The sequence below is a fragment of the Mizuhopecten yessoensis genome, unplaced genomic scaffold, assembly GCF_002113885.1.
Source record: "Mizuhopecten yessoensis strain PY_sf001 unplaced genomic scaffold, ASM211388v2 scaffold4843, whole genome shotgun sequence".
Lineage (NCBI taxonomy): Eukaryota > Metazoa > Mollusca > Bivalvia > Pectinida > Pectinidae > Mizuhopecten > Mizuhopecten yessoensis.
In genome coordinates, this window is record NW_018405749.1 from 173,351 (window position 1) to 197,363 (window position 24,013).

The following is a 24,013-nucleotide window of genomic DNA, read 5'->3' on the forward strand; positions in this document are numbered from 1 at the left end:
TTATAGTGGCCGTACAGCTGGACATGGATCACTTATAGTGGACATACAGCTAGACATGGAGCAGTTGTAGTGAACATACAGCTGGACATGGACCAGTTATAGTGGACATACAGCCGGACATGGATCAGTTGTAGTGGACATACATCTGGACATGGATCAGTAATAGTGGACATTCAGCTGGACATGGATCAGTATAGGGGACAAACAGCTGGACATGGAACAGATATAGTGGACATACAGCTGGATATGGAACAGTTATAGTGGACACACAGCTGGACATGGATCAGTAAATGGAGATATACAGATGGACATGGATCAGATGTAATGGACATACAGCTGGACATTGAACAGTTATAGTCGACATACAGCTGGACATGGTTCAGTAGTAGGGGACATACAGCTGGACATGCAACAGTTATAGTGGACATACATCTGGACATGGAACAGTTGTAGTGGACAAACAGCGGGACATGGATCAGTAGTAGTGTACATACAGCTGGACATGGAACAGGTATAGGGGACATACAGCTGGATATGGATCAGATGTAATGGACATACAGCTGGACATGGAACAGTTATAGTGGACATACAGCTGGACATGGATCAGTTGTAGTGGAAATACAGCTGGACATGGATCAGTTATAGTGGACATACAGCTGGGCATGGAATAGTTATAGTGGACAAACAGCTGGACATGGATCAGTTGTAGTGGACATACAGCTGGACATGGATCAGTAGTAGTGGACAAACAGCTGGTAGTAGTGGACAAACAGCTGGACATGGAACAGTTATAGTGGACATACAACTTGACATGAAGCAGTTGTAGTAGTAGTGGACAAACAGCTGGACATGGATTAGTTATAGTGGACATACAGCTGAATAACGAGCAGTTGTTGATTTGATCAGAGTGTGTCAGTTTGCGGTGCACAAATAATTCAATGGTGCCGTTTTTCTTTTCGTACGATGAGCGTTTATTTCCTCCTCTTGGGTAAATCTAACGGAATTTGTTTTGTCTACTAGTTTTAGGTGATCTATTAGGCATTGTACTGGTCTCTCTTCGACTATTTCTAGGATTTCATCTATTTATTGTTCCGAAGTATGGGGCACCCATACAATGTGTGCTGATCTAATGGTGGTCTGCTCTATGTGTTCCATGAACAGATTCGCGATTATGCGTGACACAGGACTGACTTCCCATAGCGGTACCGTACTTCTGTTGATGCACTTGACCACTAAATGTGAGTTGTTCAATAATCTTGTCCACAACGTTTAATATGTACATTATTCGTGTAGAAACTTTGATATTTCATATTTCCAAACTGACAAATCTTGTTGAAGAGGTCAGAATATAGTTTATGGGAATAATCAATGTCCCACAGTTAAAGCAGATATATAAGATATTGTATGATATGCAGATCGAGTGATGGACATATAAGCTACTTACCATTGGGTTGTTTATCAGGAACTTCCTCTTTTTCCCTTGTTCCCGCACCTGAAAATGTATATAACATTAAGTCAATTGAAAAACAGATTTGAATAACAACCGCAAACATAATGCCGAGCTATACGAACAAATAAACGACAAAAACACAAATACGACAAAAACACAAAAACGACAAAAACACAAACACTCCTAAATAAGTACATGTCAATCATGTCTTGACAAGGTAAAGTAAGGAAGAAAATGGCAGCGTAAGAAATACATTTGTGTGTTTATATTGATGTTTGTAATAGGCTTGGTTTGGTTTTATAGTTTTTAACGTCCTTTCAACAGTTCAGGCGATTGAAGGACGTGACTCCATATGTGTTGTGTATGCATGCATGTGGGTATGCTTGCTGGTAGCAGGGTATGTTGGTGAAATAACCTCCTTGCGATAGCGCGGATCTGATGCCGACTTTATAGTGCTACCTCACTGAAAAACTATGACGAAAGCACCCAGAACAGCATACTGTCACATGATACTGACAACGGATGAACCAGTTGTTGCTATTATCCTTAATGCTGAACGTTAACCTGGGAATAGCAAGTAACATTTTCAGGACTTTTGTATGCCCCGGCCTGGGGAAAGAACCCATTGCCTTCCTCACCTAGGTGAACGGTCAACATTAAAGCCAAAAGTGAGGAATCGCCAAGCACGGCGCTAGGAAACAAAAGGTTGTGAGACGTAGGAAGTAATACAAAGATCCCAAATATTGCAATGGACGCAGCAGATTTTTTAAAGCCGCTTTTGTGTCCCCAAGTAGTTGGCAAAATAAAAATGCCCAATTCTGCAGGAGTTACCACTTAAGTCGCCTCTTTCAAACATGCAGTGGGTAACAGCAGGTCCATTATTTTTTCTCAGTCCCTGACCTGCAGTGATTTGTGAAACGAAAATATCATTTAGGTACATTTAGTAATACAACACTAAAGAACAACGTTTTTCAAACTTTCCCTTGACTATACAAATATCGTAGATTTTTAACAATGATTAGTAATTAACTCTTTTTTAATTATTAACCTTTACTTTTATTTTTTTCTGAAGAGTTGGCAGTTTATAAGAACTTTCCAATACACTGTTGTTGAAGCTTCATTCTAGACGCTTCTAAATGATATTCAAGACATATCTATATTGATTAGATCAAAGTATACAGCGAAGATCAAGCCTGGAATTTGATTCCGATTGGAGTATGTTGATAATGATATTGCGACTAATTAAAATGCAAACATATGCCTACACTGATATCAGTGAAGTCCTGCTAGTTCCGTAATTTCAATGATTAAATTCTGACGAAACACGTGTCGTCTAACACGTACTGATCACGTTTCCATCATGACCTTGTTAACGCCAAGGTCATGGAAAGTCTCGTTGGCGTCCATTGTAAGCGTTAACAGGCTCTTTGACGAACAACAAGAATCCCTCTTAAAATAGCAGAGACATCTTTGTTGTCCCATTACAGCACACAAATTGAAGGTTTAAAAACTTCTAGCTTCGCTCCCGGCTATAAAAGTTATTTAACTACACGCGTTTGGTATGCTAAGAATCTGTTTAATGGAACCGCTACCACGTTATGGCTGTTCCATTTGATTAGTTGAACATAAAAGCCCCTCGTTTACCACTAAGACGTATTTTCAATTTATTGTAATGCACCTAAAGCCATAACGAGTTTACAAAGTTACCCCGATACTGACCTTCACTAAAGTTTATCATTATAAACAGTAACAATATCTACCGTATCCTAATATTATAGCTGAGGTTTAGTTTCCATTTTTTCTGTTGCAATATTACACAGCCGGTGACAAACGTCAGTGTCTGTATTCAGTCCCTACGAATGAAAGTAAAGTGTTTAAGGGGACAATCAACCATTGGTTAAAGATATGATATTGTAACAAGATCCAACAGTCTACACATGGTACCAAGGAACCCTCTCAGAAGTATTGTAATGTAAATAAACTGAACATCTAAACACTTTGGTTGTAAATATGGCGTTAAACAAAGCAATATCCACCACAGCAAAAGCAGATTTATGAAAAACTCGCACACAACCATACACACGCGCAACAAAAGCAAAATAAACACCAACGCAACAGGAACGACTGTTTGAGCCGTATTAATCAAGTTTGATAAGAACTATTTTAACCTTTTAGACAATGTGATAAAACACATTCTTTTACGTGACAAAGTTTACACAGTTTATCAGTCATATAGAAATAGACTGTCGATGATAAGATCGTTCCAGCTACTTCATCACCATCGGCTTTAGTAGTTTTACGACTGTTTCTATTCTTTATAGAATAAATCAGAGAACGAAAGCCATGGACCATTTGTACACGGGTGAAATCAGTAGAACAGCTTTAATTGTGTTTGTGTTATTGGCTAGGAGCAAGCCTCATATTGGCGGTAGATTTATCATCATAATAACAACGATCCTTACATCATTTCTAGTATCATCTTATTCATATAAAATGTATCTTTCTGCTACTATTCGCATTTCATATACATACATAACGTCAAGACATTTAAAGTGGGTCCATACTTTTCGAGAAAAAAACATGCAACTTTTTCTAACTAGTTTTATGTTGGCATTTTTTACATAGATTTACGGTATGGAAAGTAGGCAAAACAATCCTCGACCAACTGTTAGAGACACTTGACTTTTTATCTAGCAACTTTTTTGAACTTTTCCTTTAAAAACTTAATGAAAATATTGTATCAAAAATGTGATGTATACATCAATAATCTAAAAGAAATATTTTTTTTCAACTGAAATATTTGAACTCAATCCCTGAAATACCATGATTAACAAAATCAAATAAACTTTTATAAGATGAATATTCTTTTTGTGCATTTTCCCTTGCAATCCATTCACATCAAAATGCATTTTTTTTACGTCCAACAAATGTATTAAAATAGAAACAACTGTACTTCGAACTATTAAAGATTTTAAGAAAATTTTGAGTGTAGAAAGCCGAGTTTACATTTTTATAATCATAACCAATATGGGGTTCACTATGAAAATCTTACGATTATGCCTACTTCAAGTTAGAACTCGATCCCCACCCAAAACTTGCTTTTCATATTTGTATGGGTAAAAGGCAAAAAAATACACTCAAATCATCAAAAGTGCAGCGGTTTATTCGGATCTTTGGACCACTTCCGATCGATATTTCAAACGAAATGCTATTTCCGTACACAGTGGTAGCGCATTTCCCCTAAAGTCATGAGCATGATTTAACAGCATGTTATCTTGTTTCTTTATATCTAGTTAGATATTTAAAATACTAACAAAAAATGACAAATATCCTGAAGAACTAAGATGGTAATCACCGCAGACAATGCCATCACACTTCTTTTTGTTCTAAATGTTTGTCACCCGGTGGAACAGCATTCCAGACCAGAGAGTATTAGCACCATCCTTGAAATCCTTCAGGGACGCCCCTGTGGGGAGAGCGGGGACAGAGAGTAATAGGCTGTACTTGTAATAAGTTTTAAACTTTTTATCAAAACAGATAGTCTACCGAGAGACATGCGCACATCGGCTCGTTTATACCAGTAAGGCCATAAAATATATATGTTGACTTTTTATCGGAAGAAAAAGAAATATTTCTTTTCATTTACGCTATTGCATCTAGTCGTAGCCGTAAATCGTTATATAATGTGGAGACAATCGCGGGAAAAAACCCGGTATCACAAAATTAGGGCAGAGTATGTCGTTTTTGAAATGCAAGTTTCTGGATCTAAATTCAGTGTCAATTTGTCTCTTGGTCAAATGAGGTTGTGGGCCTAATTGTCTGTAGTACATGCTCCTGTCACTAATTTTGTTTAAAATATTTGATTATAATACACGCGATGACGATAAGCATAAGGTAAACAAGACACCAGTTACACTGTATTGTTTTATATATTCAAGCTCGTCTGCCTTATACATTATACGTTTATTTGTCCTTTTAATCACACAGAGCAGTAAACGTCAAATGTCTGGCCTGACCATCACCTGAACATACATGCTGTACACATTTTAGTTGCAGGTGTGAAATCTAGAAACTTGGGGATTGGGTTATATTTAAAAGTGTCTTAAAGGGCAAATCTGATATTCATGCTGAATCCTGAAATACATGTAAAAATAGTTGAATTTTAAAACCTTTAATTTACCAAATCCGTGATTATTTTTTTTACATCAAAAGAATATATAGAGGATATTTAATGGTGTCTTCAGTAATAACAAATATTTTTCACGAGTGTGGCTTATATTTTGATATTTAACAAAATATTAGCGACACGAGTGAAATATATTTGTTATTACTGAAGACACCATAGAATCCGATATTTCATTGGCAAAAATGTGAGAGACAACTTAAGTCTAATGGGCTTCTAAATTCAACGGACCAATCAGCGCCGAGGTCACAAAAGGTAGAGAAAATGGCAGGCTCTGTTCAGATTTCCGATCGTCAGCCTGACCAGCTTGAAAATTGGACTCGGGTGTCCGACATTATAATGTAAGGCAATGAACTATCATACAAGTAAGTTTGTTTCCAATCGTAGAAACACTGTGCCGACATTGAATAGCGGACATGGGAGTGTTTTGCGCTACCCACTAGGGATTTAGCGTGTCATCCCGTGGACAGCAGTGTTCGACCAACTGAAATTCGACCATTTTTCGATGTTTCATGAATACTACCGAAAATTATACTGCATTATATATGGCAAATCATACATCAAATTAAAGAAAAAATATTTCCTGTCGATCTAGACTGCTCCCGGCGTCATACATGTACTATGAACGATTATGACAAAATCACATATTTTCTGGAACTGTGTCATTTTTCTAGGGGGAAAGAGTTAGCTATAATAATAAATTATGCAAGTTTTAATTTAATTAAATTTATCAAATTAATGATATTCATTTTGAAAAATAATTTGATTCAGAATTGCACCGTGTCACATACATGAAGAACAATACACACAAATACTAATTACTATTGAGAGAAAAAATGAAAAACAAACTAAAAATATTGTCAATTATATAAGTAGCGAAATTTGTAACTATTAAAAGTGGTTTCTTCTAATGTTTGAGTTAAATGCGGCCATGTTTTATGGAGATAAAACAAATACGCTGCATAGACTGTTAGCAACATGCCTTTTGTCTTATCTGGAAAACAAATAGAAGAAAACGAAATGTCCCAGTCGAATCATCCTTTAACATACGAAAAAATATACACTGCTAGGAAAATGCCCTATGAAATGTTAAAAACATAGCTAAATAGGTGTTAATATATTTTAATCTTCTTAATCACTGTACCACTTAAATCTTTCAATTGAAATAAGCTTGTATTGTCAAATCAAAATATTTTTACCAAACCCTTTATCAATGATATAATATAAACCATATACATTTAACAACAATTGTGAAACCGCGAAGGGGGTTAATGTAGGAGGAAACATGAGTGCCCAGGAGAAAACCCACGTGACCGGGCAGGTAAATAATTTGACATCGGTTATATGAGAGAGTAATAAAGGACATACTTTCTTCCAATTATACAAGCGTCTGTTATCTTTTCTGAACCTGGTTATGTATATTTACGTCCTTGTCAGAATTCGTCGGCGCGTGTCTGAGCTTTATCATTTGCCTGTCTTTCAACCTCAACGGCTTCGGTATGACATGTCATTGGTCATTTATGTTATGATGACTCCAGGCATTTATTTTCAATTGCAGCATCAAACTTTATATTGTATCGCTTGGCGTTGCACTCATCTTCACTTTAACCCCACTTATTAACTATTTTTTGGACAAAACCACTGTCAACAGCGAGGACGGAATTGTTGTATTGCTTCGAATGCACCTTTCAATGTCTGGGTTACTGAAGTGTCGCCCTAGAAGTCAGGAAGCATGTACGTATGGGGTGAAGTAAATTGCTTCCGTCGTACAAAATGACCTTCTCCATTCTAAAGATTATATGGTGACACTCGGCATATTGTTAGTTCTGCCCCATTGGTATCGAGGACGCCTATCCTTAGTGGCCCCTCAAATATTACAATCTTTTAGTAAATTGCTTCCGTCGTACAAAATGACCTTCTCCATTCTAAAGATTATATGATGACACTCGGCATATTGTTAGTTCTGCCCCATTGGTATCGAGGACGCCTGTCCTTAGTGGCCCCTCAAATATTACAATCGAGGACGCCTATCCTTAGTGGCTCCTCAAATATTACAATCGAGGACGCCTATCCTTAGTGGCCCCTCAAATATTACAATCTTTTAGGAGTTCTTTCCCATTTCACTTCACTCACGATCTATTTTCGCGATTATAGGATGTCAGTTATCCAAAATAAAAATCACAAATTATATTTTTTTGTTTGAAATTATAATTATGTACATCAGTAATCATTTGAAAATAAAATCAACTATGAATAGCTTCAAAATATTGGTCATAAAATATGAGTTAGAAAAATATAATATATTGTTATATTTCGTACCTAGTACAATATGTATTAATCTACTTAATACAAAAGCGTGTTTCCATCCCGTGCTTTTTTAAAGTTTCCCATCTCCCCTTACATTTGCTAGTTTAAAAGCAATAATTCATTTATAATCAAACCATATCAGTCATATAAGAATTATTCTTTCTTTGAACAACTTTTAAGTATAACAGCATTTTACCGCGTCGACCTTACTTAAAATCAGCAGGAACCCATATTTGATTGAATTCAGTAAAGAAAATACTACCAATTGTCGTTTTTGATTGAATTCAGTAAAGAAAATATTACCAATTGTCGTTTTCAAAGGCTGCAATTCGTGTTCCTGTTTCTCTATATGAATTTCGTATTTACCATTGAAGAACGGTTGAGTCATCAGCATCATTCATCTTATCATCAACGACAGAGGACAAACATCCTATCACATGTACAAGTGTCCTACTATATTCATATTCCTAATTCACACCTTGAAATTAAAAGTCGACATGTATTGATAAAGTTAATATAGAGACCAGGCCGGTTTAGTTTACAACGAGCCCCCCTCCCCCTTTCAGTTCACCAATTGAGTGGAGCCTATAGCCGGCGGACACAGCAGTGGTTATTCAGGTTTTGTTCCTTAAGACTCGCGCCCTTTATACGCTTGTTTATGGGTAATGCACTACAAAATTGTAAATGACTTTGTGGAAGATGCGTGGCTTCATAGCTCAAACCAATTTCTATTTCATCAGTGAGGGTAGTTTAAATTACAGTTGTGTTAATCCCGCCGATTGACAGGATTTTCCTCTTCCATTGAACTGACCCCGTGCAGACAGGCGGCAATATGTGAATGGACAAGACCTCAGCGATTCCTCATTTGTGACACCATTTACAGTTCACATAGAGATCTACTAAGATAATTTATCTTTATTGATACCGGAAATTGTGGACAAATCCCTCGCGTTATTCATGATACGAAGGAAAATGAATGTTAAACGCACACTAATTGGTAATGTCTAAAATGAGAAAAAAATCAAACCTACATGTACCAGCAAAACACGTAGAAATATGTGTAGGTTTCGGTAACACAAACTACTGGGTGACTTAACAAGGATAAATGAAATCGTGAAAAAATTCACGTGATCAAACGTGTAAAAAAATAAAACTTTCACTATTGATGCATTATAATTTTTACTTCTGAATCTACAGATAGATTTAATTATCACGAAAATATAGACTTTTTGCAACATTTCTGTCATATAAGTATGAATGTCTGGTACTTCTAAAAAGGCACGAGCTGATCAAATTACACAACATAATGTACATGGTCTCCAATATGATTACAATATACCCCACACATTCCTTATGAACCTTAGCACTGCCTAATATCAACGATGTATTAAGTATACTACACTTATTTCCTGATGAACCTAAAACATTATAGGCAGTTCATTGATAAAGACAATATAGTAAGCAAGGGTAAACAATAAAAGACACTATTCAAGCAACAGGCTTGGCCATAAGTATCTTTAGACTACAGGTGGAAAAAAACCCAAAAAAACTACGCAATTATAAATGAATTTATATATAAATAGTTAACTTGGCTAGATGTGTTCTATTTATACTTTGTGAAAGAAATACTCGCATAAAGTGGTCAGCCCTTTTTGTAACACATGTAATCATCAGCGAAAAAAAAACTGCTTTGCGGAATGAGGCTGTCAATTAAATACATTTCATTTCGTTCTATTTCTCGAACAGCTTAAAAACTGAGTTGTCAAGATTCTGATAGATTGCGACGTCAGAATCACGTTGTTTGGTCCGCTTCAGGCAAGGTGTCTTGAACAGTTAAACTTACCTATCGAAATCAAGTATCGGGCAAAATTCAAGATAATGTTTCGTAGTGTTTTCCTTCGGAAGACCAAAGAGTGGAATTCATTGCAGTCGGATGTCACGTTGTGCAAAATCTAAGTCCATGTTATGACAAGGAAGAAACTGGAGGAACGCGAATGATTTCCTGTGCAGTTTATTCAAGGACACTTTCAGCGTTCGCAGCAACTATTGACCCCCGTTGATTAGCCAACAGATATTTGAGGTTTGATTTTGACTCTCCATATGTGACCATTACCGAAAGTGAACATAGTATGAAACGCCTCCTGGACTACATTTTATTTTCTAACTTAGACGATGGACAAAACGATAGATATTTTGAATTTGATTATCTTTCAGAGTGGGTCAAATTTATGAGGTTCATCATTCAAAACGTAATAAGCTGATTGGAATATAAAAGAAAAAGAAAAACACAAGACTGTGTTTCTTACTATTGTTAACGATTTGCATGGTGTTTATGCAGTAGTTGAGTCTGCAGTTATATCATCTACAAGGTGAATTAATGTCAGCAAACACTATTTAATTGTGTGCCCTCAAAAAAGCGAGGCTTGCGTTATATCAATAGAAACCTAACCATCACAATTTCTATTTTTTATATAGAAATACTAGCTAATTATATCTCTACTTCAATCCTTCCGTTTACGAATTAATTATAAGGATACAAACCTGCCTCGTTTGTATTGGATTATAAATCTCTGTAAACTCCCTTTCATTTCTTATTGCCTTGATGCATACTATATTTATCTTTTAATATTATAACCCATACATTTCACGTAATAACGTTCTTCTGCCATTAACCTTATCTACATGTACTTAAAATATAACCGTCCTTTGTGTCACTAACCTAAGGTAGCAATGCCATAACTTTCTTTTGCAAGTAGCTCTCGGTGTATGTGGTTGATCTACAACTATCGCCTGCTACATTGTATGACCATAACCTAGTATACTTGTATACTCAAACTATAACTGACCTCTGTCGGTAACCTTAATTGTATAACTGTATAACTACAACTGTCTCTTATCGTTAGGCTTACTTAAAAAATAAGTATTAACGTCATCTGTCTGTCATCAATTTACCTAGTAAAACTGTAGCCGTTTTCTGTCTTAATTCTGACATAGGTAACTATATTTGTCCTTTGTCGTTGACCTTAGAGGGTTTTGTTAATTCAACTATGCCAATCTAATGTCACCAGTCCCGATTGATATTATCCCTATCAACTGCTTTAACCAATATTTAGTTAAATAATGAGCATGTTATGATATTTGCCTTTCCTGGTTTAACTACGTTTTTTTTGGTTATAGGTCCAAGCTACGTACGAAGACAATTACATTATATTGTACCACGCACTGCTATCATTATTATTTAATAAAATAGTCATATTCAAAGACCACAAATGAACGTCAAATTATTATATGTTATATGGCTATATGAACGTATCCTTTAGTTATTAAATAGTAAATAGCGACGTTACCTTAGTCTGTTATAAGGTTTAAAGACTGATGTCTTCAAAAAATAGTTCACTTGGTTTATAACATGTCAATCTCTTTGCGACCCAACTGATTTTTACACTATGACATATTATCATATATATTACTAGGTCATACAGTATTAAACTTTTGCTAGCTGTGGAGAGGCATTCTTTATATTTTAGTTTTAGATTTATGATAACGACATTACAACATAAGTATAAAATATCACAGTCAGTTATGCATGTAACACAGACTAAAAGATACTCATATGTAAAACAAAAGGAATTAGTGATAGCAAATATTCTTTAACGGTACTTTGAACTCGGCGAGAGAGGAACGAAACATATCACAGTCTATTGCAAAATCAAGATAGTTAAAATTACATTGGATCCTGTTTAAAATAGTATGCTTTCTAACGTTTATTCTACTTCTCTGGCAGTGTAGCTGGTTGAAACGAGTTGATGGAAGATTACGACCAGGGACTAAGAAAACAAATTGCTTGACTAAATATGGACAATTAAAAGCACTATTAACACATTTGTAAAGAAACACACAGTCTAAAAATGCCCGCCTATGTTCGAGGCTATAGGAAGATTAAAATGCCTACAAGTGTCAGCGTAAGACATGGAATTGTAGTCAACGCGTACCTCAAAACATTTAAATTTGGCTTCACCTAGTTTACTTCCAACGTTAATCCTCCATTAAATAAGACATGGTTTTTTTCTGATCCTTGCTTATCCTTGGGAAACTAAACACTTCTTTCTTTAGTTTTGTTATTTCCAGATAAAATGTAGGTTAAGTATGGATATTCATCGCCGTGTTAAAGGTAAACACAAAACACCAAAGGACGAAACTGAAACTCAAAATCGAAAGGAAAAGTAAGGAAACATTGGGGACAGCAGTTCAAATGTAGGGACCGATACGAAAACTATGTTCTTCGAAAGGGTAAACGTCTGCTGCACCACAGGTATCCCCGTGATGATGTAATATCTCAAAGTCCTTCTGTATTGCTCTAGTGGTTTCATGTATAAGGGTATTTGCACCATGTGACTGTGGATGGTATACATCATTCCATCCATCATTATCCCTCCTCCCTAACCCTCTCAATTTATTGAAAACAGCTAAAGTTTGATTGAGGTAAGCCTGACGGCGAGAAGACAATTGTTGTTCAACCAAAAAAGGCTTATTTTAAAAGTTAGATATTTAAGGCTTAAGACAGGGGTTAACATTTGAGAAGACAGGGTTAATGGACAATGTGATTTATAGTTTAAGAAAAAGATACCGTCAAAGGACATTAACCGTTTAAATAAGTTAGATTAATGACAGCGCCAAACTAATAACATGCATGGAAACATTCGCTTTTATATCAATGAGGAGTGCTTTGTTTCATCTGTCAAACGTTGACACAACTACGAAGAGAGGGGAAAGAGGGAGAAGGAAATAGAGGAATTGATGGACAAAAAAGGAGAAAATGAAAGACGGGCAAATTAACAGAGGAACGGACAGGGTGAGGAAAGGAGCTTTCTTTTCAACCTTAGCTCGGCAAACGAAAGCTTTCTTCTGATATTAGCCTAAAATATATACAAGAGCTATAACGATATTCTTATGTCTATCTTATTTGCTTGAATTATAGCTGTCCTCTGCCTAACACCAGCAATACCTAGTCAAACTAAAGCTATCGTAGTTTGCCCGCTGGCTAACACCACCATTATAGCTATCGTGGGCTGAAGGTATTTTGCATGTGTTAGAGATGACGCAAAAGGGGGAGGTACCATCTCGTTAATACCAAGGACAAGTAGAAACATTCAGGTAGGAAACATCAAGTAAAGATACATTAACTAACCTCGAGATTACATGAATTGCCATAAAACCAAATGTTAAATCAGGTATTTGGAATGTGCTAGCTTCCTGCATTACCAGAGTTAGATGTAGGTGTGTTGTCGATTGGTGCACATTGCATGTCGTAAAGCACAGCGCGTAGGAGTCCTTATCTATCCTACCAACTCCCTCTAAAAGGCTCCAGTGGTTACAGGCATGTGGGCACTGACCGTGTAACCGTGGATGATATTGCCATCTATGTATCTGTCGATTGGTCGGTCTGTCCGTCTGTCTTATTATCTGTTTGTCATACTTATCCGGTCATCTGTCTGTCCCTCCGTCCGTCCATCCATTCTTTTTTCAATCACTTAATCAACATTGTCAAAGTATTAAACGGATGTAACAAAGACAAACGTCATTAATGGTGGAGCGGGTGTTACATGTACCATGGAAGGGATGGGTTATACTTTACAGTACATGTTTAACACATTTTTTTAATCTAGCATAAGGTACAAAAGTTAATAGAAATACGTCATAGATATTAGCAATGTTGTTAAACAAAATAATTGACCCCATGTTCCAAACCAAAGCAATCGCTAACGTGGCTATTCTCGAAGTGATGTTAGGTTCTGCTCATTATCTTTGGAAGAGAGCCACAAAGACAGTTAGCCACTTAAGTTGTATAACTTTAATCACCATGCGCAAAGGGTACTACAAACAATATTTTGTTGAAATATGTCCAGTAGTTCAGTGGATATGTCGCTTATAGCAAATTAGCCGGTTAGACACTTTGGACCTATCTCCTCAGTCCCCAGGGGGTCAGCCCCTTCATTTATATAACTGTCTGTCCCCATAGGCTAGAGATGCTACACATTGTTGAAAAAAGCCAACAGTTTGATAGAGCTGTGCTTGAAACGAATCGGTGTTCCTTACACAAAATAAAGGTTGGTCCTTTTATTTATAAAAGTCTATCCTCGTGGGCTAATGATACTACAAACATGATTTGGTTTCACAACCTGCAAAATAATTTGTAAATAGAGGCCGTTTAAAGGTAATCAGACTATATAACGCCTTTCGATCCCATCCTCGGCCCTCAGGATTGTCCAGCCTTCAGACTTGTATAGCTTTGAATCTACGATTTGGTTCAGAATTTGACTAAATTTGGTTGAAAACTTATCAATTGTTTGAGAGGAGATGTCGTTTAATATAACAGTTGACCGAAGAGAGCCGGCGGACGGACGCTGGAGAACAGCTAATAATTCGTACTACATGAGTTACAAATTCTCCATTCCACCTGTCGATGCTAATGAGACAGTTAAGTGGGGTCAGTTCAATCAGTTCAACCATCATTACCATTATCGTCTGCATATACATTGTGAATGTGTGTATATCTATAAATCATGTCAATTATCGTTATACAATGTACCAGCGTCTCGCCTCTTACGAATTTTGTTCTGCAAAATTGTGCACAAGCAATCAATACATCACAACATGTTTAAGAATTCAGAAACAGTACCCCACTTAATTGTGTACGAATTGTTCTTCGTCAATTACTTGTTTATTCAGGAACAATCAGACGAACGAAGATTGTCATTTCGATACCACTCAATATTTCCATCAAAACCGCATCGCGTATGCAGAGCTGAAGCCTAATTATACAAACTGAATGCAATCAATACACGTCAGCTGCTTTCTCTCCCACGAGCCTGAGCAAGGCAACGTCGATTCAGGTATGATTCTAAGATAGACAAGGTAGTTGCATGTCAGAAAAAAAAATAGTTACATACTTTCAATGTATCTTGCGGGTTTATAGGCAAAATAAACGTACTTACGTACTATTAAAATAAAACTTCACAGAAATGAAAACGAATCAACAGCAACGAAAAGGGCATTAAAATCAGCATTTACCATGAGCAAATATATGAGAGAGAAAAAATGATATCAACATGGTGTTTGAGGAACTAATACAAGCTTTGTTTTTATGTTTATAGAGGTTGTACTGGAAATCCCATTTATGCTTCGTTTATATTTGCGTTATGTGATTTAAATATTTTTTTTGCATTTGTCATAAAAATCATTATCAAAGTAACAGCACAAAAATGATCATCAAGAACGAAATGAAAATAGTGGTTATGCCTACGACACGAGAAAAAAAGCATCCTGGCCCATTAATTTCATAGCTTACTAAGAAATACCCACCCCATAACTTACCATAGAGGAGTCAAGGAGTTTACCTTTTGCTATAACATAACAGAAGGAAAATCTGTGTTCGACCTAAAATGCAGACGGATATATCCATAAACACAATAATATTTGTGAATACTATAATATACTACTGGTTGTCTGATCTACGCCAAACGTCTAAGGACCGGAACTAATTGTAATTGTAACAAAAACACGAAACGAGAAGACACCAAAACAACAGGCAAGACATCATGAACCCATGAAAAGTTCTAGAGGCACAACCAGACAATGCAAAAGTTTTTGTTTCTTCACCACATGTGGTGGCAACGTCTCCCGTCTTATCTTCACCACATGTGGTGGCAACGTCTCCCGTCTTATCTTCACCACATGTGGTGGCAACGTCTCCCGTCTTATCTTCACCACATGTGGTGGCAACGTCTCCCGTCTTATCTTCACCACATGTGGTGGCAACGTCTCCCGTCTTATCTTCACCACATGTGGTGGCAACGTCTCCCGTCTTATCTTCACCACATGTGGTGGCAACGTCTCCCGTCTTATCTTCACCACATGTGGTGGCAACGTCTCCCGTCTTATCTTCACCACATGTGGTGGCAACGTCTCCCGTCTTATCTTCACCACATGTGGTGGCAACGTCTCCCGTCTTATCTTCACCACATGTGGTGGCAACGTCTCCCGTCTTATCTTCACCACATGTGGTGGCAACGTCTCCCGTCTTATCTTCACCACATGTGGTGGCAACGTCTCCCGTCTTATCTTCACCACATGTGGTGGCAACGTCTCCCGTCGAATCCAGAAGAGAAATCAGCAACCAACAATTAAAAACATTGTGGCCATTAAAACCCATTAGAGGCGTGTAAATATACCGATCACTACGGCCGTAACATGTCGTCAGAGAGGTACTTACAGTATTAAAGACTCTAGAGTAGTCAACCAGCATGTAATCTAAATACGCACGGGCTTTGTTCTATTGCTTCATGTGCATGTTCTAACGAAAAGAAAAGAAACGGTTGAAAAACCGAAAACCTCACGTTTGTCACACTTGTTTGTGTCGGGGTTACTATAATTGATGAGCTAAAACATTGGCCACGTTATTTTGTAGTGAGGTTTCCATTATTGATGATCTGCACGTATATGTCATGATATGAAGATAAAGAAAAAGTCTCTTTCGTGTTTTTTGTAAATTCAAGGTCTGGAGAACGAATAGGTTGCATGTAGTCCTCTTGAAGATTTTGCAGTTCAAGCGCATACATCACGATATCAGAAAACGGACAAGTGATTTCTCTTGAGTAAACGATTGTTATTGGCGTACATCCCTATCTGAATACTGATATTTTTCTTAAAAATATAATTTGAAAAAAATTATGTTGACCAAATATCATTCTCAAGAAACTAATGAGATGAATCACAAAGTAAAGATGGCCTGTCTATTGGCAAACCGATATTGTAAGTCTGTGTCTGTAACTGTAACTACACAAATAAGGATATACTAATACTCATTATTTAAGTATGAAGAATGGTGTTATGATTTTTATGAAGTGTTAACGGTTGCTATTTTACATCAAGAATGAGGATAAAGATTTGTCAGAATTTCTTCAGACATTCTGTCGAATCGACATTAAGTTAATGCTGCTTAAAACAGTTAGAATCATAATGGAATTGGGTTGACAACATATAGGAAGACATATCTACATGACCATAAAATGGGAGAGAAAATATCTACTTGGTTCTGGCTGCAGTTTTGGAGTTTACAATGTCTCCTAAGTATGTTTTATCTTTATGCATTGTCTTAGAATTGTGTATTGGTGATACAATATTTACTGCCGATGTAGGGAAATAAATGGAATAAAACAGAATAGTGGATCAGGTAACATTATGAAGAACTGCAGAATAATTGTCTTTCACCATCATTTAAAATGAAAACTTCTGACAAAACGTTGGCTGTTTCATGGTATATACATACCACCATTCGTCATGCTAAAATTTTTAAGGTATATCTTGATTGAAACTCTCCGCATGATTATTTTGTTATAGTCGACAACAGTTTTGTTGAACTTGGTCAAAACATATTTATCTGACTTAAGCTATATTACAAAGGGTCTTATCTGTGTAACACATCTAAATGATATATTTTTGTATTTGGGTTATGTATTTTGATATTGTGATGTTGTGTTCTATTGATACATACAGCTTTGGTATTCTGTTTCTCATTAGGTTAATTGTTAATTGTTTATATTTTGGTATACAAATTTATTTATTGTGCTTTTGTATTCTGTTATTGATTAATTATATTTTAATATTCTGTTTTATATTCTGTATTGTTTTTTTGGTATTCTGTTTTTGTATTTTGTTATTTTTTATTACTTGTTGGTATTATGTTTTTTATGTTTTGCTATTATTTGTTCCCCTTTATTTCATTCTTGTTAGACTTGATTTGTGCATTTATTATGTAACAGAAAGAGATTTAGGTAAATATTGGATTTCCCATTCAGATGTAGTGATACATTCATTTATGCTCAAATAAAACACATTTCAAACTCTACTTCCAATTTTATTTACATTTACCCACTGTACGACAATAATGTTCTTCTCTTTACATATGACAAACCTGGCGAATTAAAACGATTACATGTTAACTTTCATTTCTCTGTAGTAACATTCTAGTCTCCCTTAACTTATGCTTATAGGGCCCTCCCGGAATATATGGCAAATTGATTCGCCTCTGGTGTTAAGTTGGGAAGGGGCATGGCGTCTTTTACTTTTGTTTGCTTATTGACGATGTGGTGCATTTCATTTAAATTTTGCTTTACACCAGGTTCAATTAAGATATATTATAAGGTTGTTAATATACATGAAATATTCTACTGTAGCTTTGAAGGTTGTTTGAATTGTATAGTTAAACTGTTACTACTACAGTTTATTTTAAAAGCTGTTTCCATAACAGTGAGTTATGTTCACGATTCAATACCTTTGGATGTTGTTTTGCTATATTGTATAATCATTCACGTGATAGTTCCCTAAAAGACTGTTGAGTAGCAGTATGTAATGCTGTCTATACAAGAGCTTTGAAGGTTGTTTTTGTTACACTCTTTAATTAATGACATAGTATTACCTAAGACGGATGTGTGTTATGCTGAATATATCTTACTTGTGTAGGTTGAATTAGGAAGTGCACTTAGTTCGCTATAACTTATATTTAATAGGTGTTAGCCATATCCATCCTGGTACTACAAGTGTATATAAATAATTTTATGTACAAAAGACAAAAATCCTCATTATCGACTTTGTAATTTCCATTAAGTGTGTTCTTACGGAGCAGAAATGCTTTCAATTGTACATTAATAAGATGCTCGGTGTTTGTAAGTGATGTTGATTTTATTATATAATGCGAGTCTTGTAAACAATATACTCCAATGAGAAGCATTATGAAATATTTTGATTTACCACTTATTACAAAAAAGGAGGTTGTTCACTGCTGGGTAGACTGGAACAAGCGGAGTAAAGTACATGTATCTTGCTCAAAGATACAACACAGTGCCGTGCTGTGACTCCAACCCGCACCCCTTCGGTCACGAGCCCCGCGTCCTACCACTAGACACCGTGTCTCACAACCCTTTGGTCACGAGCCCGGCGTCCTTCCCCTAGACTACCGTGTCTCACACCCCTTCGGTCACGAGCCCGGCGTCTTACCACTAGACTACTGTGTCTCTTTTATGAATAGACATTGAAGTATGACAATCCCGTGTGGAAAAGATTCCTACATATCATTTTGACACTTTTATGTTTGACTCTGATAATAACATTTGCATGTTCATTTTTTTAGATGAAGTAAGACAGAAAAGGACTGCCATCCCAAACATGCTGTTGGCTAAATGGCAATTCCTTTAAGGTTTTTTTTATTTTCCTAATTGGTGACATACATTCATTTATCTATAGTTGGCACTTGCCTTTTTATTAGTAGTATTTTACAATGCTATTCAAGTTGTTAATACATAATATACAAGTTGACTTCACCTACTCCGAACATAGATAAACTTTAAAGACACTTCACTGAAACTCCAAAGAAAACTCCAAATAGGATGACACCGACTACATAGAAGTTCACCCTATAATGACCCACCACTCTTTGACGCCATTAATGCAGTATCTCTCTATACAAGAATCTCTAATGCTGACTGGTAACAATGGGCAGTGACATGACTACATCCATCGTCAGACAGTCTTGTAGAAGTACTAGAAGTAATTCCTACTCTAAAAAACTTAAACATCAACGAAAACCCCTCGTACGTCAACATATCCCTCGGTCTTCTGATGTAACGACTCCTTCCATCAGCCCCTTTCAAGCCATGGCTCAGCTTCATATTTCCGGCACAGAAACCACATGGACATTAGGTCGGGTTTATTTGGATACGTTGATCGAGTAGGCAAATAAATGTCCCCAACTATCGAATTCCAGAATGAGGTGATGCGACTCCGACATCAGTTTGTACATTACCACCAACCTTCACCGCAAACGACGGACACACCATTGTTACGTCCTTCCAGGTTGTGACCCTGGGTCTCATCATCATTACATTTGTATCATCATCATCAGCCGTCCCTATAAACTAGTTTTATTGATGCGAGATATCTGGAATCAATGGGTTATGGGTTAAGGGTTACGGTTTACAAAAAGGAAAGGAACACACAAAACGTAACGATTAAAAGTACCACCAAAAAAAGGCTACAACTAGTGAGTATTATCAAGAACTATTGGAGCATCATTCAATCACCCAACAAACTAAAACCAATTGAGTACTACATATGATCGCTTACCTCCAATTTCTGATTAAACCAATAATACAGCGTTCGTTTAAACACTCCACCAATGTCCAACGTCGGCAGGTGGCTATTCTACAATTCGTATTACAGGAGATGCGAACTGCTTCCATGTGTGAACTTACGAAACTAGACGTATCAAATCTTGACTTCTCTGATTGTGATTGGCGAAAAACATAATAGAGAGGTATGTGGATTAAGACCTAAACTCCTCTCAGCAGTAGAACCGACCACCACCGATGCTTTAAACCTTTCGATGGTAAAGTTCTCCCATATACCATACCTCTTCTACTAGACAAAGGGTAATAATGTATTAAATGACTGCAAACCAGTTATTCGTTTGGTGTCAGTGAACGCTGAATACTTTTTATGACCACCAGCTATTAGATTGCTCGGTTTTAGAGACATTTCTATCATAGTTCATCGCCTCTATGTAGGTGCGGCACCCTACCTGCTATCCATGCAGGTTTAGCGGTAATACCTGTCTGCTGTCCATGCAGGTTTAGCGGGAATACCTGTATGCTGTCCATGCAGGTTTAGCGGTAATATCTGTCTGCTGTCCATGCAGGTTTAGCGGTAATACCTGTCTGCTGTCCTTGTAGGTTTAGCGGTAATACCTGTCTGCTGTCCATGCAGGTTTAGCGGTTATACCTGTCTGCTGTCCATGCAGGTTTAGCGGTAATACCTGTCTGCTGTCCATGCATGTTTAGTGGGAATACCTGTCCGCTGTCCATGCAGGTTTAGTGGTGATACCTGTCTGCTGTCTATGCAGGTTTAGCGGTAATACCTGTCTGCTGTCCATGCACGAGCTAGAGAGTCTTATGAAATGACTAATATTGATTGTCTCGGTAGGCATGTAATTTTTCATCATTCTCATAAAGCTGAAGGTCTTAATCAAACTAATATTTCTCTATTTCTTTTCGACACTGTGGATGCTGATTTGTCATAAAACTAATTGTTTGGTTGCTCTTTGCTCTCACTCCTATAGGGGCCTTTGATTTGAGTTTACATAATTAAATGAAATAAGCCTGTAATCTTACTCTCAACGATGAACTTGTGAAAACATGTCACTTACTACTCTAGTGAATGCTGAAATTAACTTCAATGTTATGTGGAAATCACCACCTAGAACAATGGGCAGCATTGAAGCAACAAACCTTAGGAAACATTGTTTTATATTAAAATATTACTGAAATACATTATTAAGTGTATGATTGTAAATGTGTGTGTATACATGTCAGTGGCATCCGGAATGTTAAGTTTAGAAATGTTAGATTTTTTAATAATGATTTGAGAGAAACGAAATAGCGAGCACGTGCCCCTTGTGGAACACTCGTGTGGGATATGGAGACACTAAGCAACCTGTACTATTACGAAGTCACAATCAGATAACGGCGTTGAATTATAACGTCATAAGCGAAAATTTTGTTTCGTAACCTCGCAAAGTAGGTTCTGACCAAAATAATACACCCATGGGTAGACTATCACTATCCTACATTTGATCAACTTTTCTCATTACATGTAGGAAACATAACACTATGATGGGTAAGAACATCGTTAAAATATTACTTCCGTTTAGCTAATTTCCTTGACAACATGCATTATCACCGGCACCTGCCAAGTTGTCTTTATGATATTGAAACAGCTACACGTGTAGCATGCTGGTAGAACGTTCAAAGCAAACTGTTTGCCACTCTTACAGTTTTGTAGAACAGGGATCATGTAATGAAATGCTGGCATAGGAATAGACTACAGACATACTAGTACAGAAAGGAATAGCCTACAGAAATATTAGTACAAAAAGGAATAGTCTACAGACATACTAGTACAGAAAGGAATAGTCTACAGAAATACTAGTAGAAAAAAGAATAGTCTACAGAAATACTAGTACAGAAAGAAATAGTCTACAGAAATACTAGTACAGTAAGTAAGACTCTACAGACACATTAGTACAAACAGGAATCGCCTACAGAAATATTAGTACAAAAAGGAATAGCCTACAGAAATACTAGTAAAGAAAGGAATAGTCTACAGAAATACTAGTAGAAAAAAGAATAGTCTACAGAAATACTAGTACAGAAAGGAATAGTCTACAGAAATACTAGTACAAAAAGGAATAGTTTAAACAAATTCTAGTACAGAAAGGAATAGTCTACAGAAATACTAGTAGAAAAAAGAATAGTCTACAGAAATACTAGTACAAAAAGGAATAGTCTACAGACATACTAGAACCAAAAAGGAATAGTTTACACGAATACTAGTATAGAATGGAATAGTCTACAGAAATAACAGTACAGTAAGTAATAGTCTACAGACATACTAGTACAGAAAGGAATAGTCTACAGAAATACAAGTACAGAAAAGAATAGTCTACAGAAATACTAGTACAGAAAGGAAGTATCTACAGACATACTAGTACAGAAAGGAATAGTCTACAGAAATACTAGTACAAAAAGGAATAGTCTACAGACATACTAGTACAGACAGGAATAGTTTACAGCAATTCTAGTACAGATAGGAATAGTGTACAGACATACTAGGACAGAAAGAAATAGTATACAGAAATACTAGTACAGACAGGAATAGTCTACAGAAATAACAGTACAGTAAGGAATAGTCTACAGAAATAACAGTACAGTAAGGAATAGTATACATACATACTATTACCAAAAGGAATAGTCTACAAAAATACTAATACAGAAAGGAAAAGTCTACAGAAATACTAGTACAGAAAGGAATAATCTACAGAAATACTAGTACAGAAAGGAATAGTCTACAGAAATACTAGTACAGTAAGTAACACTCTACAGAAATACTAGTACAGATAGTAATAGTCTACAGACATACTAGTACAAAAAGCAATAGTCTACAGAAATACTAGTACAGTAAGTAAGACTCTACAGACATATTAGTACAAACAGGAATAGTCTACAGAAACACTAGTACAAAAAAGAATAGTCTACAGAAATACTAGTACAGAAAGGAATAGTCTACAGAAATACTAGTACAGTAAGTAAGACTCTACAGACATATTAGTACAAACAGGAATAGTCTACAGAAACACTAGTACAAAAAAGAATAGTCGACAGAAATACTAGTACAGAAAGGAATAGTCTACCGTCATACTAGTACAGAAAGGAATAGTCTACAGAAATACTTGTACAGAATGGAATAGTCTACAGAAACACTAGTACAGAACGAAATAGTCTTCAAACATACTAGGACAGAAAGAAATAGTCTACTGAAATAATAGTACAGACAGGTATAGTCTACAGAAATAACAGTACAGTAAGTAATAGTATATATACATACTATTACCAAAAGGAATAGTCTACAAAAATACTAGTAAAGAAAGGAACAGCCTACAGAAATACTTGTACAGAAAGGAATAGTCTACAGAAATACTAGTAGAATAAGGAATAGTCTACAGAAATACTAGTCAGTAAGGAAGTATCTACAGACATACTAGTACAAAAAGGAATAGTCTACAGAAATACTAGCACAAAAAGGAATAGTCTACAGAAATACTAGTACAAAAAGGAATAGTGTACAGACATACTAGTACAGAAAGGAATAGTCTACACAAATACTTGTACAGAATGGAATAGTCTACAGAAACACTAGTACAGAACGAAATAGTCTTCAAACATACTAGGACAGAAAGAAATAGTCTACTGAAATAATAGTACAGACAGGAATAGTCTACAGAAATAACAGTACAGTAAGGAATAGTATACATACATACTATTACCAAAAGGAATAGTCTACAAAAATACTAATACAGAAAGGAAAAGTCTACAGAAATACTAGTACAGAAAGGAATAATCTACAGAAATACTAGTAGAGTAAGGAATAATCTACAAACATACTAGTACAAAAAGGAATAGTCC

The 24,013-nt window shown here is 36.2% G+C and overlaps 1 protein-coding gene across 1 annotated transcript in view; it reads right to left on the bottom strand.

The window, feature by feature from the left end:
• LOC110449955 (atrial natriuretic peptide-converting enzyme-like) overlaps positions 1-24,013 on the bottom strand; it is a 99,666-nt gene that overhangs the window by 47,455 nt on the left and 28,198 nt on the right. The window contains exon 3 of the mRNA XM_021497139.1: positions 1,445-1,492. Coding sequence (XP_021352814.1) covers positions 1,445-1,492 — 48 coding nt within the window. The remainder of the gene's footprint in view (positions 1-1,444; positions 1,493-24,013) is intronic.